Source organism: Eumetopias jubatus, unplaced genomic scaffold (assembly GCF_037043125.1).
Source record: "Eumetopias jubatus isolate StellerSeaLion01/CBP00866 unplaced genomic scaffold, mEumJub1_p1.0 scaffold_12, whole genome shotgun sequence".
Classification (NCBI taxonomy): domain Eukaryota; kingdom Metazoa; phylum Chordata; class Mammalia; order Carnivora; family Otariidae; genus Eumetopias; species Eumetopias jubatus.
Genome location: NW_028274818.1, coordinates 105,077,553 through 105,090,630, shown reverse-complemented (window position 1 = coordinate 105,090,630; position 13,078 = coordinate 105,077,553). Strand labels below are relative to the sequence as shown.

The 13,078-nt window shown below is 46.7% G+C and overlaps 1 protein-coding gene and 1 pseudogene across 2 annotated transcripts in view; one reads left to right on the top strand and one right to left on the bottom strand.

Annotated features, from left to right (window-relative positions):
* PTCD1 (pentatricopeptide repeat domain 1) overlaps nucleotides 1-4,265 on the bottom strand; it is a 44,268-nt gene extending 40,003 nt beyond the window's left edge. For both annotated transcript variants that reach the window (XM_088016708.1, XM_028088464.2), the window contains exon 1: nucleotides 4,183-4,265. In XM_088016708.1, coding sequence (XP_087872834.1) covers nucleotides 4,183-4,195 — 13 coding nt within the window. In that variant the 5' untranslated portion in view covers nucleotides 4,196-4,265. The remainder of the gene's footprint in view (nucleotides 1-4,182) is intronic.
* Nucleotides 4,266-11,623: 7,358 nt separating this feature from the next.
* On the top strand, nucleotides 11,624-12,128 carry LOC114197476 (glutaredoxin-2, mitochondrial pseudogene; annotated as a pseudogene).
* The last annotated feature ends 950 nt before the right edge of the window (nucleotides 12,129-13,078 follow it).

Genomic DNA, 13,078 nt, shown 5'->3' with positions numbered 1-13,078 from the left:
GGTGGAGGCCTAAGCCTAAGACTTGCATACATAGCTTGAGGGTTATGGTTTAGGCTGCCCGTCCCAAACAAACTGGCCCGAATCTTCCATCTAGACTCAATCCAACAAACGTGGAGCACCTGTTGTATGCCTGGCAGCGTGCCACACACCGTGGACACAGCACCGACTGCAATGAGAGCCCTGCCCTCAGGAGCCAACCTTCTATCGCCAGACAACCAGCTCACCCACTCATCTCACCAGGCTCACCATCCTTCCGCCAGACCCCTTTCTGCTGCTTTACCTGAGGGCCTTTGTATGTGCCGTGCTCCTGGATCATCATCACTCGGCCAGCTCAACATGTTATTCCCTAAAAGTTATTCCCTGCCCATCTTATCTCAAGCACTAGCACTACCTTTCTATATAAGCTCTGAGCTCCAGTTTCCCTGCCTGTAAAATGGGTTATTCCAAGCACTCAATGAGAATCCATGTAAAAGCATTTGGAACAGTACTCAGAACTGTGAGGCGTTAGCATGTATTCTTGCTGAAATGTCATTAAGGTCTCTGTGAAACAAAGAAAAAAGACAGAAGGAGAGAAAGAAATGGCATAGAAACCAGACTTAAGGACGTTTTAAGCAACAGGACTTCAGGGATTACTCGCACCCTTTTAGTTCTTTTACAAACAGAAAACTGTGAGGTGATTAGTTTGGTAATATTTTTGAATGTCAGATCGTCTCAAAGGAATTTCGGGACATGTTCCAAATCTCTGTTGGGAGAGTTTAGTGTCAGTGATAGTAATACCACACGATAATGTCATTCGAGAATGGCCTGTGTCTTTCTGTCACCCTGTCCATGCTATTCTTAGAAAAGTCTAACAAGTACACATTTTTACATACCAGTTTTGTCTTCACTTGGTTCAGAAGGCCCCAGTCCAAGAATAACTGTTCCTGAGTAAGAACAGAGTCAACGCCTTTGCTACAGCCTCGAAGCCTTCGTGCATGCAGTGAGGAGTGCAAACACGCCATGCTAAAACCAACTGGCTTTCAATATGGCCCCACGGCGGGGACTGCGTGACTAATGTATAAATGGAACGAGAAGGGCCGAATGTTGCTAACTGTTGGCACTGGGAAATGGGTGTAAAGTGTTCGTTACATTATTGTTCCCCTCATCTTTGAAATCTTCCATAATAAAAGGTTTAAAAATGCTCTTAACCATAGGACTGTGTTGGGGGAGGTGTACAAAAGAAACAGTATTTTAAGTCCAAGTATTTGGGACTGGTGTAAGGCTGGTAACAAAACAAAAAAAAAATCAGGTCACTTCTGATCCCACAAATTATGAAAACATACTCTGCATTCTCACGACCACATTCAGAGGCTGACATGGCACCTTGGCACATCACAGGGGAAAACAGCCAACAATTTAAAATTCATTTTTCTATATATTTAGACCTATAAAGAGGGTTTCCTTAACAAAAACTAAGAAATTTATAAAGACGGGGGAAAAATTTCACATCAGGCCTAAGGACAGCCAAAAACAGCATCACCATAGAACTCCAAGAGATCAACAGATTCATCAGAGATGCATCTACGCTTTTTCCAAGACTGTCTCTCGTAATGGAAGACAAAGACTTCAGTCCTTAGACAGCCAAACTGGAGCCCTCCCCCAGCACTTCCTGCGGTGCTGCACACCCCTCTGCATTCACTGGCTCACACTGGTAGAGGGCAGTGATAAACACAGCAGACTGGGGAGTCCCGTATTCTGGGTTTAGTGCCACTTTGTGGCTGTGCACCCTCGGACAAGTTCCTGCCTTCTGTGCCTCAGTTTCCTCCTTTGTAAAAGAAGGTTAAGAACAGTAGCCACCAGGGCGCCTGGGTGGCTCAGTCGGTTAAGTGACTGCCTTCGGTTCAGGCCATGATCCCAAAGTCCTGGGATCGAGACCCTCGTCGGGCTCTCTGCTGCTCCCCCTGCCTGTGCTCTCCTGCTCTCTGTCAAATAAATAAATAAAAATCTTAAAAAAAAAAAGAACAGCAGCCACCTTGGTAATTGGCTGTAGGTACTATGTAAATGGAAAGTATCTGTCTTTCTGCCTATGAGCTATGTGAAGGTGGGAGCAACCCCACATACAGTTCGTGGTCGTAACAGACTTTCAGTGAAGGTTGAGAAAGGACCACATGTTCTTGGGAGGGTAGGTGGCTCCCTGGCCTGATTTTATGACTTCAAAGAAGCATACTGTCCACCTATACGGAGAGGCATAAAATGCTAAATGTCTTCTGGGTGCTAAATCCAGCCTAGGGCTGGCCACAGAGTGGCCAGATTTCAGAACACATTTTTTTTTTTTAATTTTTAAAAACCATTCTTAGCTCACAGGCCATACAAAAACAGATCACAGGAAATCTAGCCCATTGGCCACAGTTTGCTGACCCAATCTCATCTACTGCTGTTAATTCATATTTCCATCACTTTATTTGCTAATGAACTAGTGGCTTTATGTTCTGGCGACAAACACCAGCTAAAAGATGGTCAGTACTTAAAAGACTTGGACTTCAACTCCTTCACCTAGGGTGATGCTGAATGGGCCAGATGTGGCATGACCCTGCTCAAAGGTCACAGAGTGGAAGCTGAGATGACCAGTACTCAACAGCAGGCCAGGCAGTGGTTCAAGTACCTTACACATACTAAATTGTTTAATCCTTAAACAGCAGGCCAGGCAGTGGTTCAAGTACCTTACACATACTAAATTGTTTAATCCTTAGTCCACAATGCTCATCACTTTGCTCTACTTAAATAAGATGCCAAGTCGCAATGCTTCCTTTTCACATGTCCTCTTGTTTAAACAATACAACCACCGCTGATAAATATTCTCATACCTGTTTTTTACAGATGGGAAAAACAGCATCATTCTCATCTTTTCTGATCCCCTCTTCATTTCTCCAGGCTGATATTAAGAATACAGAAACTGGGGGTGCGCCTGGGTGGCTCAGTCGTTAAGCGTCTGCCTTCGGCTGGGGTCATGATCCCGGGGTCCGGGGATCGAGCCCCGCACCGGGCTCCCTGCTCCGCGGAAAGCCTGCTTCTCCCTCTCCCACTTCCCCTGCTTGTGTTCCCTCTTTCGCTGTGTCCCTCTCTGTCAAATAAATAAAATCTTTAAAAAAAAAAAAAGAATATATAAACTGGGTAAAACACATAGGTTAATCAAAACTCTGCCTCAGGCAGGCCACACCACATCTCTGACCCTTATTTTCATCTTTAAAATCGGATCAACGTTCCAGACAGGGACTTAATGACAAGGCTAATGTGAGAGGCTCTAGGGCTAAAACATGGTTTCCATACTAAAAATAAATAAATAAAAAAAATCAGTGTGCACAGGGGCGCCTGGGGGGCTCAGATGGTTAAGCGACTGCCTTCGGCTCAGGTCATGATCCTGGAGTCCCAGGATCGAGTCCCACATCGGGCTCCCTGTCCAGCAGGGAGTCTGCTTTTCCCTCTGACCCTGACCCCTCTCATGCTCGCTCTCTCAAATAAATAAATAAACCTTAAAAAAAAAAAAATCAGTGTGCACAGTCCAAGAAGTGTAGATTTATACACGCATGTCACTGAAAAGCCTGCAGATCATAAGGCCATCCTTGAGATTAAAGCTCAGTTTACCGCGACCTAGGTTTGCATCCTGCTCAGCCCTCTCACTAGTTGTGACCTTGAGGGGTCACGTCACCTCTCTTAACCTATTCAACGCGTATTCCACATATATGCGTCCAACCTGACATGGTATCAGGCACCGTCCTGGGCGTTCGCTCCTCCTGGGGCTTAATTTGAGCTTCAGCTTTGGAAAGAAGGGCAGAAGCTGCGCCTAGGGTTCAAATGCAAAGCGCTTGGGCTGCAACGGGGTCAATATTCTTCAACGAGGAGGAAGGGTGGCCGGATGTGGTGCATTCCCAAGCTCGCAGACGCGTCCCCCGCTGCCGTCACCCCCGCAACTGCAGCGGAGAGACCCGGGCCCTTGGGCAAGCGGGCTGCGCGCTGAGCGAGCGAACGGTGCAGGGCCCTGGGCAAAGGGCTCGGTGAGCCTCCAGTGAGGCCATAGGGAAGGCCCTGAGAGAAGGGCAGGCGGCTCCGCAGCCCCCTCCCCTCCCAGTGCAGCTCTGAGCCCCGATCCCCGAACCACGGGTCCTGCCCTCAACCTTGCAACCTTAACCGGGTACAGGTACTCACCGACTGACGCCATCTTCGAGTCCCGGGTGTCCGCTCTGCCGGGCCGCGCAAGGACTCCTGGGTCGAGAGCGCGCGCCCCTGCTGGCGAGGGAAGCAGAGGTTCATGGGAAGCAGGTCGCGGCTTGTACGAGTCTGGAGCTGCAAGTGCACCATAGGGTGAAGGGCAAAGTCTCTGGAGGGCAAAGCCCCGGGATTCCTCAGTAGGGAGAGGGGGCTGGGGTCGGAGGGATAGGGAGATGGCGGACGGGATGGTGATGGTAGGGCTCAGCCTGGGCTTCCCGTCCCAGGAGGGAGGAGGCTGGAAGGGACCCAAAAATGGGAAGCAAGGAGAAAAGAGCATCCTGGCTTTCCTACTTTGTCGCCTTAAAATTGTTGTGGGAGATTACAGGAGGCATAGGATATGTGTCCCAGCCCTAGGCTGGGCTCTGAAGACAGAAAAAAAGCAAGACCCTAGGGGTACACAGCTCCACCCTATTTCTTCCACTTTTCCAAGCACGATGATGCTTCACCATCATCTTGTTTTTTTTTCTGAAAAGGCCACGATAACCATTCCTGGTTCAGGAATTCTGACTTGGGCAAGACGCTTCGATTCCCTGAACTGCACTTCCTTCTCTAACGTGGGATGCAATGCCCCAGGCACCAGCACACAGCGGCAGGGGAGCGGCCTGCCTCAGGGAACTTTAGGATTCCACAGTTTTCTTCCCTATTCAAGAAAGAGTGTAAGTGTAAAAAACAGAAGGATTTGTGGAAATAAATAAATAAGGGTTTGTGGTTATGTGAAAAACCGGGAATGCAAACAAACTCTGGAGGTCACCATGCACGGTGTTCCCCAAGACCCATGATTTCTAAGCCTTAGCCATTCATCTTCAGAAGAAAACAGGGACAAAAAGGGGTGAACCCCCAGGATCTTGCTGTCCCTGGAGCACCACGTAAACCCTCTGGGCTAGAGGCTCAGTGCCAGGATCCATGTGCTCAGCAAGAGGGTTGTAATTTACTCCCTTCCTAAGTCCATCAAGAAACTGGACTCCTCACTGGGGCAGAGATCATAGCAGTTTATTTGAAATACCTTTTCTTTCTTTCTCTTAGAACCAAAACAAACAAACAAAAAAAAACCCTGCTCTCTGAGGTGGCTTTGGATGGCATGTTCATGTGTTTCTGGAAAATTTCTTCTCCAGTCCTGATAAGTTCAACAAGTTGTCACCAGCAATGCATGGGGGTGTGGGAGTAGGAGGCATCATACCCATTAACGTGTGTTCTTTTTTTTTTCTTTCTTTCTCGTTTTTTGGTTTTTTTAGAGAGAGAGAGGGAAGTGCAGAGGGAAAGGGAGAGAATCTTAAGCACGCTCCATGCCCAGTGTGGAGCCTGACATGGGGCTGGATCTCACAACCCTGAGATCATGACCTGAGCTGAAATCAAGAGTCAGACACTTAACCAACAGAGCCACCCAGGCACCCTCCATTAAGATTTGTTCTAAAGGGATTTGCATTTCTGCAGGTGACATTGGGATCTGGTTTCCAGAGGGGATGGGGCAACTTTCTGTTAGACAAAACGCTGTGGCCATTTCAGCTTTGGTGGCCTTGAGTGACCTTTCTTCAGAAATAATAGGGGTGCCTCTCACCAGGGAGAACCACCCCATAACAGGGAGCTCCTCGCAAGTTGACAAAGGCTATTGTGATCATTGTCTCATCCTCCGTGGTGCTGGGGGGGTAGGGATCATTAACTTCACTTATCAAACAAGATTCCTTGTGATCCTTTTATTGTCAAGTACACTGACGGACACTAACCATCAGTGGTCCGCTTACTTTTCTGCTTCTTCCACTATAAATTGAGCTCCTTAAAATAAAGCTGTTTCTGAACTCAGAGTCTGGCTGTCTCATTCAAGATGTTCCATAGGTGTTTGTTAAATTATTGTGTGAGGAAAGAGAGGTAAATGAGCAGAACAATAAATGAATCACAGAGATAGAAAGCAATTGAAGAAGTCCCTGTGCTCAGTACGTCAGAAATGCAAGGAGAACCACGGCATGGCATCTCAGCACACCAGAAGGGAATAAGGCCCCAAGTGCATTTCTAGTATAATCAGAAGGTGTAAAAAAAATAAAAAAATCATAGAGTGGGGGAGGAGCAGAGTTGTAATGGCAAGGAGGCATAAAGGGGGAGTGCAGTGAGGACTCACCTGGTACACAGAGGTGGCCACCAGTATGAGGTGAGAGGGTCTGATTTATATGCAATGAAAGGGAAATAGGACAGAAGGGTGGTGACAAGGGAGAGAGCAGTTTAAAAGAACACAGAAAACAAGAAATGAGATTATCAAATATCAAGAAACCTCGGTCTTGAACTTCAGGTCTCCAGAATTAGGAGAAATAAATTTCTGTTATTTTTATTTTTATTTTCTTTAAGTGGGCTCCATGCTCAGCATGGAACCTAACACCAGGCTTGAACTCATGACCCTCAGATCAAGAGTCAGACACAACCAACTGAGCCACCCAGGCACCCCTCTTTTAAAAGGCACAAAGAAAAAATAAATAAATAAAAGGCACAAAGATTAGAAGTGAAATTTGTACCATAAATCATGAAGACAAAATGAGAAATGAGGGAACATAAAAATAAATTGTAAAAGGTGGTTGAAAAAATTAAAAATGGGAGGGCGCCTGAGTGGCTCAGTTGGTTAAGCGACTGCCTTCGGCTCAGGTCATGATCCTGGAGTCCCGGGATCAAGTCCCGCATCGGGCTCCCTGCTCAGCATGGAGTCTGCTTCTCCCTCTGACCCTCCCCCCTCTCATGCTCTCTCTCATTCTCTCTCTCAAATAAATAAATAAAATCTTAAAAAAAAAATTAAAAATGGGAATCCACAAAAATATAGCACATTATGAAGAGAATTCAAGAGACAGGGCTGTAGACAAGGAATGTTGTTGAAAACACAACTGAAAAGCAAGAAAAATGGTACAAAATATCTCAAGATCAAGGTGCCTGCAGATTCGATTCTTGGTGAGGGCTCTCTTCCTGGCTTGCAGATGGCTGCCTTCTCATTGTCATCTTCACATGGCAGAAAGCCTCTTTCCTGTGTCTCTTACAAAGGTGCTAATTCCATCATGAGGGCTCCACCCTCATGACTTATTTATCTCCCAAAGACAACTCCTCCTAATACCACCACATTAAGGATTGGGGTTTCAACATACAAATTTTTTTAAAGATTATTTATTTACTTCTAGAGAGAGTGCACAGTGGGGGAGGGGTAGAGAGAAAGGAGAGAGAGTCTTATTTTTTTTAATATTTTATCAATTTATTTGACAGAGAGAGAGGGAGAGACAGCACAAGCAGGGGAATCGGCAGGCAGAGGGAGAGGGAGAGGGAAGCAGGCTCCCCACTGAGCAGGAAGCTGGACGTGGGGCTGGATCCCAGAACTCTGGGATCATGACCTGAGCCGAAGGCAGATGCTTAACCAACTGAGCCACCCAGGCGCTCTGGGTACTGTAAACTTTAATTCTGTACTGGGGAAGCAATAATTATGTAATAATTGAGATAATTAAGATACTGGCAGAGTATCTTCGATGGAACACAATGCAATATTTAAAGTTATGATTGAAAAGATTAGGCAAAAATGAAAGATGTAATACTTAAGTAAAATAGATTCTGAAATGGTATTTATGATATTTATTTATTTTTTATTTTTATTTTTTTGACAGAGAGAGAGCACAGCAGAGGAATCAGCAGGCAGAGGGAGCAGGCTCCCAGCTGAGTAGGGAGCCCGATGCGGGACTCGATCCCAGGACCCTGAGATCATGACCTGAGCTGAAGGCAGCCGCTTAACCCACTGAGCAACCCAAAGGAGGTGAAAACATATCTACACAAAAACCCGCATATGAATGTTTATAGCAGGTTTTATTCATAATTGCCCAAACTTTGAAGCAACCAAGATGTCCTTACGTAGGTGAATGGATAGCTCAAATGGTCCATCCCAGACAATGGAATATTATTCAGCACTAAAAAGAAATGAGCTTTCAAGCCATAGAAAGATATGGTGCATATTACTAAGTGAAAGAAGCCAATGTGAAAAGGCTTCATACTGTGTAATTCCAACCATATGACCTTCTGGAAAAGGCAACATTATGAAAAGAAGAGTGGTTGCCAGAGGTGGAGGCAGGGAGAGATGAAAAGGAAGAGCACAGATGATTTTAAGGGCACTGAAAATACTCTGCATTATATTATAATAATGGATATATGCCATTATGCATTTGTCCAAACCCATAAAATATACACCAAGGGTTAATTCTAAGGTAAACTACAGACTTCATATGACTATGATGTGTCAATGTAGGTTTATTCTCAGCAAAAAAAAATTTCCTCATTCCAGCGAGTGATTTTGATAATGGGGAAGTCTATGAATGTATGGAGACAAGGGATATATGGAGTCTCTGCACCTCTTTCTAAATTCTGTTGTAAACCCCAAACTGCTCTAAAAAATTATTTTAAAAAAATTCATCAAGTGCCAACCACAGGTTACTGGTGGTATCTCTCCAGAAAGAACTTGAGCTGCAGGGTAGTAGGCATGGTTTTCTTACCTAGTTACCTGTCTGGGTTTTGTAGGAGTGCCCTGTTTTCTGTATTTTCTTCCTCTGGTTCTTGAATTCTTTCTTTTAAAAAAAAAAATTATTTATTTAATTGAGAGAGTGAGCAAGAGAGAAAACATAAGCAGGGGCAGAGGGAGAGGGAGAAGCAGACTCCCCTGCTGAGCAGGGAGCCCGATGTGGGGCTCCATCCAAGGACCCTGGGATCATGACCTGAGCCGAAGGCAGTTGCTTAACCGACTGAGCCACCCAGGGGGCCCTTGAATTATTTCTTTTAATAACTTCACCTCCTTTGATTGTCTTTGCTCATTTTCCTCCCATTCTTTATTATTTGGAATAACTTCCTTAGGAGAATCTTTTGCATGTTTCTTTAAAGATTTTTCTTCTTTGACTTCCATTAATATTCTGATGTTGTAAGCACTTCTTGCCTGTTAATAGAGGTATTTTGAACAACTAACTGCTGGCTCCCATGTTCAGTTAATATCTTCTTTTTATGGAGATAAAAGTTCCTAATATCCCATCCATCTTACCAGGTTTCCTTAACAAAAATCTGTACACTCCACCCATTAAAGAATGCCTGGAACTCTTCTAAACCATACCCTGAAGTCCTGATGATTATTAGTCCACATTGGATCCAAAAGGCTGCCTCTCTGCGCCTGTCAAAACTAGCTATCGGGGCACCTGGGTGGCTCAGTTGGTGAAGCGACTGCCTTCAGCTCAGGTCATGATCCTGGAGTTTCAGGATCAAGTCCCGCATCAGGCTCCCTGCTCAGCAGGGAGTCTGCTTCTCCCTCTGACCCTCTTCCCTCTCATGCTCTCTATCTCTCATTCTCTCTCTCAAATAAATAAATAAAATCTTATAAAAAAAAAAAAACAACTAGCTGTCAACGGGCGCCTGGGTGGCTCAGTTGGTTAAGCGACTGCCTTCGGCTCAGGTCATGATCCTGGAGTCCCGGGATCGAGGCCCACATCGGGCTCCCTGCTCAGCAGGGAGTCTGCTTCTCCCTCTGACCCTCTTCCCTCTCGTGCTATCTCTCATTCTCTCTCTCTCAAATAAATAAATAAATAATCATTAAAAAAAAAAAAAACTAGCTGTCAAAATCTGTTCTAGTCTCCCTCTGCAGACCATGACCCTCATTTACTTCACTCAGTTATCTATAATGCTAGAGGGCTTTCTTGACATGGCACAGTATAACTTAACATTAAAATGATCGCGTGAAACAATACACATTTGCAAAAACTATAAAAACAAAGAGTATGATTGTCAATCCTGAATGGCTTTTGTGCTCAGTTTTTTTGTTCATTTAATTTCAGACACTGGGCATTCTCCAGTGGTTCAGAAGTTACCATTGGGATATTTTCCTCTCCCGAAATGGGGACTGTCCCTTACCTGCAGAGCTAAACATCGAGGCACTGACACCCCCAATTTCTCATCTCTACAGTGAGTGGCGTCCCGCGTTCCCAGCACTCAGGAAAGCAGGACTCAGTAGCTCCCCTGGTGGCTCCAGACGGATAGGCACAGGGAACGGGAGCTGCAGGTGTTAGCCGGGCGGGAAGCCTGGCACTGAGGGTTGACCCCCGGAGACACGAGCGCGGGGAGCAGCAGCCCCAGCCCTGGGCAGACACGGGGGACGCGGTGTTGGAGGGGAAGGTGGGCGCGGGAAATCCAACACCTGAGTCTGTGCCTGTGAAACGGACTAGGGGGCTGGCCTAAGGGCAGATTCCTCAGCAGAGTCAGCTTTAAAGGGCTTCTGGAAGGAAGAGATCAGCAGAAGGCCCAGAGCTGGAGACCCCTCTCTCTGCGTCCAGACCCTCTCTGTCCAGTATCCGGTCGGCCACCTGGGCTTTTACCGTTGCCCTTCATAAGCCTGGCCAGTTGCAGATCGAGGCTCTGGGAGCGTCACAATGGGACCCTCTTAACTCCATCCGTTGAAGACCCTTTAAGCTAACCCCCTTCTTCTCCCTGCGCTGAACGACCTATTCCGCCACATCCTTCCCCTTCCAGCTCTGCCTCCGTCTCCCTGGTCCGGCCTGCTCTCCGTCCCGTGGAGAACCAGAAGATGTCCCACATTCCCCAGAGAAATCGCAGCACCTCGGAGACCAGGACTTGCAACGGTCAAGACGTCGGGTGGGTTAGAGGAAATCCCCTAAATCCGGGGTCCGAGTGCAGCGCTTCCTCCCTGGGCCGGCTGCTTTCCCAGGACGCGGGGGATCAAGGTCAAGCCCGGGGTTAAGGCAAGTGGAGGAGCTTCCTGGAGACCCGGTCCTCTCTCGGGGTCACACGACCCCGACTCCGCCCCTTCCGGAGCTCCGCCCACGGTCTCCATGGTGACAGTAAACAAGCCTCGGCTCCGCCCTGTAACCCAGAACGACAACGCACAAACCTGGATGGGAGGAACCGGCCCTTTGCGAAAGGGAGCCCACGCTGGGGCGAGGCCCTGGCCTTGGCGGCCTGGGGTTCGGGACACCCGGACCTGGGCTCCGCGGGGAGGGGCTATAGTCCTCAGGAAGGGGCAACAGCTCCCCGGAGAACCAGGAATCCAGCTCCCAGAGAAGTCGATGGAGCCCCGATGTGTCCGTGGCCCCAGCCGGCAGAACTGGGGAAGGTGCTGGGTGGGGGTGGGGGGGCCGCTTGCCAGGCAAGACCTCCTGGTCCTAGCGTTGTCCTCGATGGGAGCAGGGACTGAGAAGGGAGAGGAGCACGGTTAGTGGGACTCGAGCATTAGAGGGTCTTCAGAAAGAGCTGTTTCACTGATAAATGTGTACTTTGAAATCAGAGTATACACTCACATCATTTAAAGGGTTCAATCTTTTAGAAGTCTTGTTTTTTTAAAAAACAGCCCTTCTGGGCTCGCAACGACCCCGGCGCTCAGACCATGTCTTGGCACCGCGCGGCGCTGCTGGGGACGAGGCTGGCTCGGAGTGGGAGCAGTTCGGCCGGCCGGCTCGGCGGGGCAGCAGGAGCTGCGGCCTCTGGCTGCACTGCCTTTTTAAAATTCTTTTTAGGATGGGGAACAGCACATCATCATCTTTGGGGAAGTCAGCAACTGTTCCTGTGAATCAGATTCAAGAAACAATTTCTGATAATTGTGTGGTGATTTTCTCAATAACATCTTGTTCTTACTGTACAATGGCAAAAAAACTTTTCCATGACATGAATGTTAAGTATAAAGTGGTGGAATTGGACATGCTTGAATATGGAAGTCAATTTCAAGATGCTCTCTACAAAATGACTGGTGAAAAAAACTGTACCAAGAATATTTATCAATGGAACTTTCATTGGAGGTGCAACTGACACTCATAGGCTTCACAAAGAAGGGAAATTGCTTCCACTAGTTCATCAGTGTTATTTTTTAAAAAAGTAAGAGGAAAGAATTTTAGTTACGTAGGTGCTTATAACCTTGCTAGTAAAATGTCAGTGATTTAAAGTGACAATGCCTGATAATGCCTTTTAAATGTTTGGGGATGTTTTAAATATGTAAATTATCTTCCTGAAAAAGTTGTAAAACTAATAATAAATTGCCGTGGAAATCTAAAAAAAAAAAAACAGCACTTTTGTACCCTTCGTTCCATTTCGTTTCCCACAGAACACGCGTGTCCAGCATGCCACTTGATTATCGTCCCCCCCCCAGCACTGCTACACTATTTCACTTACTGTCCCCCTGCCCTCTTTGGAGCCCTGCGATCTCTACATTTGTCCCCTGTTCAGGAATGATGGCTTTCTTAAGTTCGGAACATGCTGCCCATTTTTAATCTGTTATCAGTCCTCCTGATGTGTTGTGCTGAGAGTATTTTTAGGCAAACTTTTGTCTTTTTTTCTTTTTTTTTAAAGATTTATTTATTTATTTATTTGAGAGAAAGAATGAGAGAGAGAGAACACATGAGAGGGGGGAGAGTCAGAGGGAGAAGCAGACTCCCTGCCGAGCAGGGAGCCTGATGCGGGACTCGATCCCAGGACTCCGGGATCATGACCTGAGCCAAAGGCAGTCGCTTAACCAACCGAGCCACCCAGGCGCCCCCCCTTTTTTTTTTTAAACAATTGTTTGCTTTGAAATAATTCTTTGTATCAGATGAGTTCTCTTGAAACAGTTTCTTTGTAGGAGATAGTTATCGCATCCCTATCTGGAGAAAAAGTAAGTTATCTGACACCATAACACTGTGTTGTTCAGTATGGTAACCATGAGTTGCTTTTACATTTAAATATGAATTTTTTTCAGGGACACCTGGGTGGCTCAGTTGGTTGGGCTTCCAAACTCTTGATTTCTAGGTCATGGCTTCAGGGTCTTGGGATCCAGCCCCCCGCACCTGCTCTGAGCTGGGTATGAATCTGC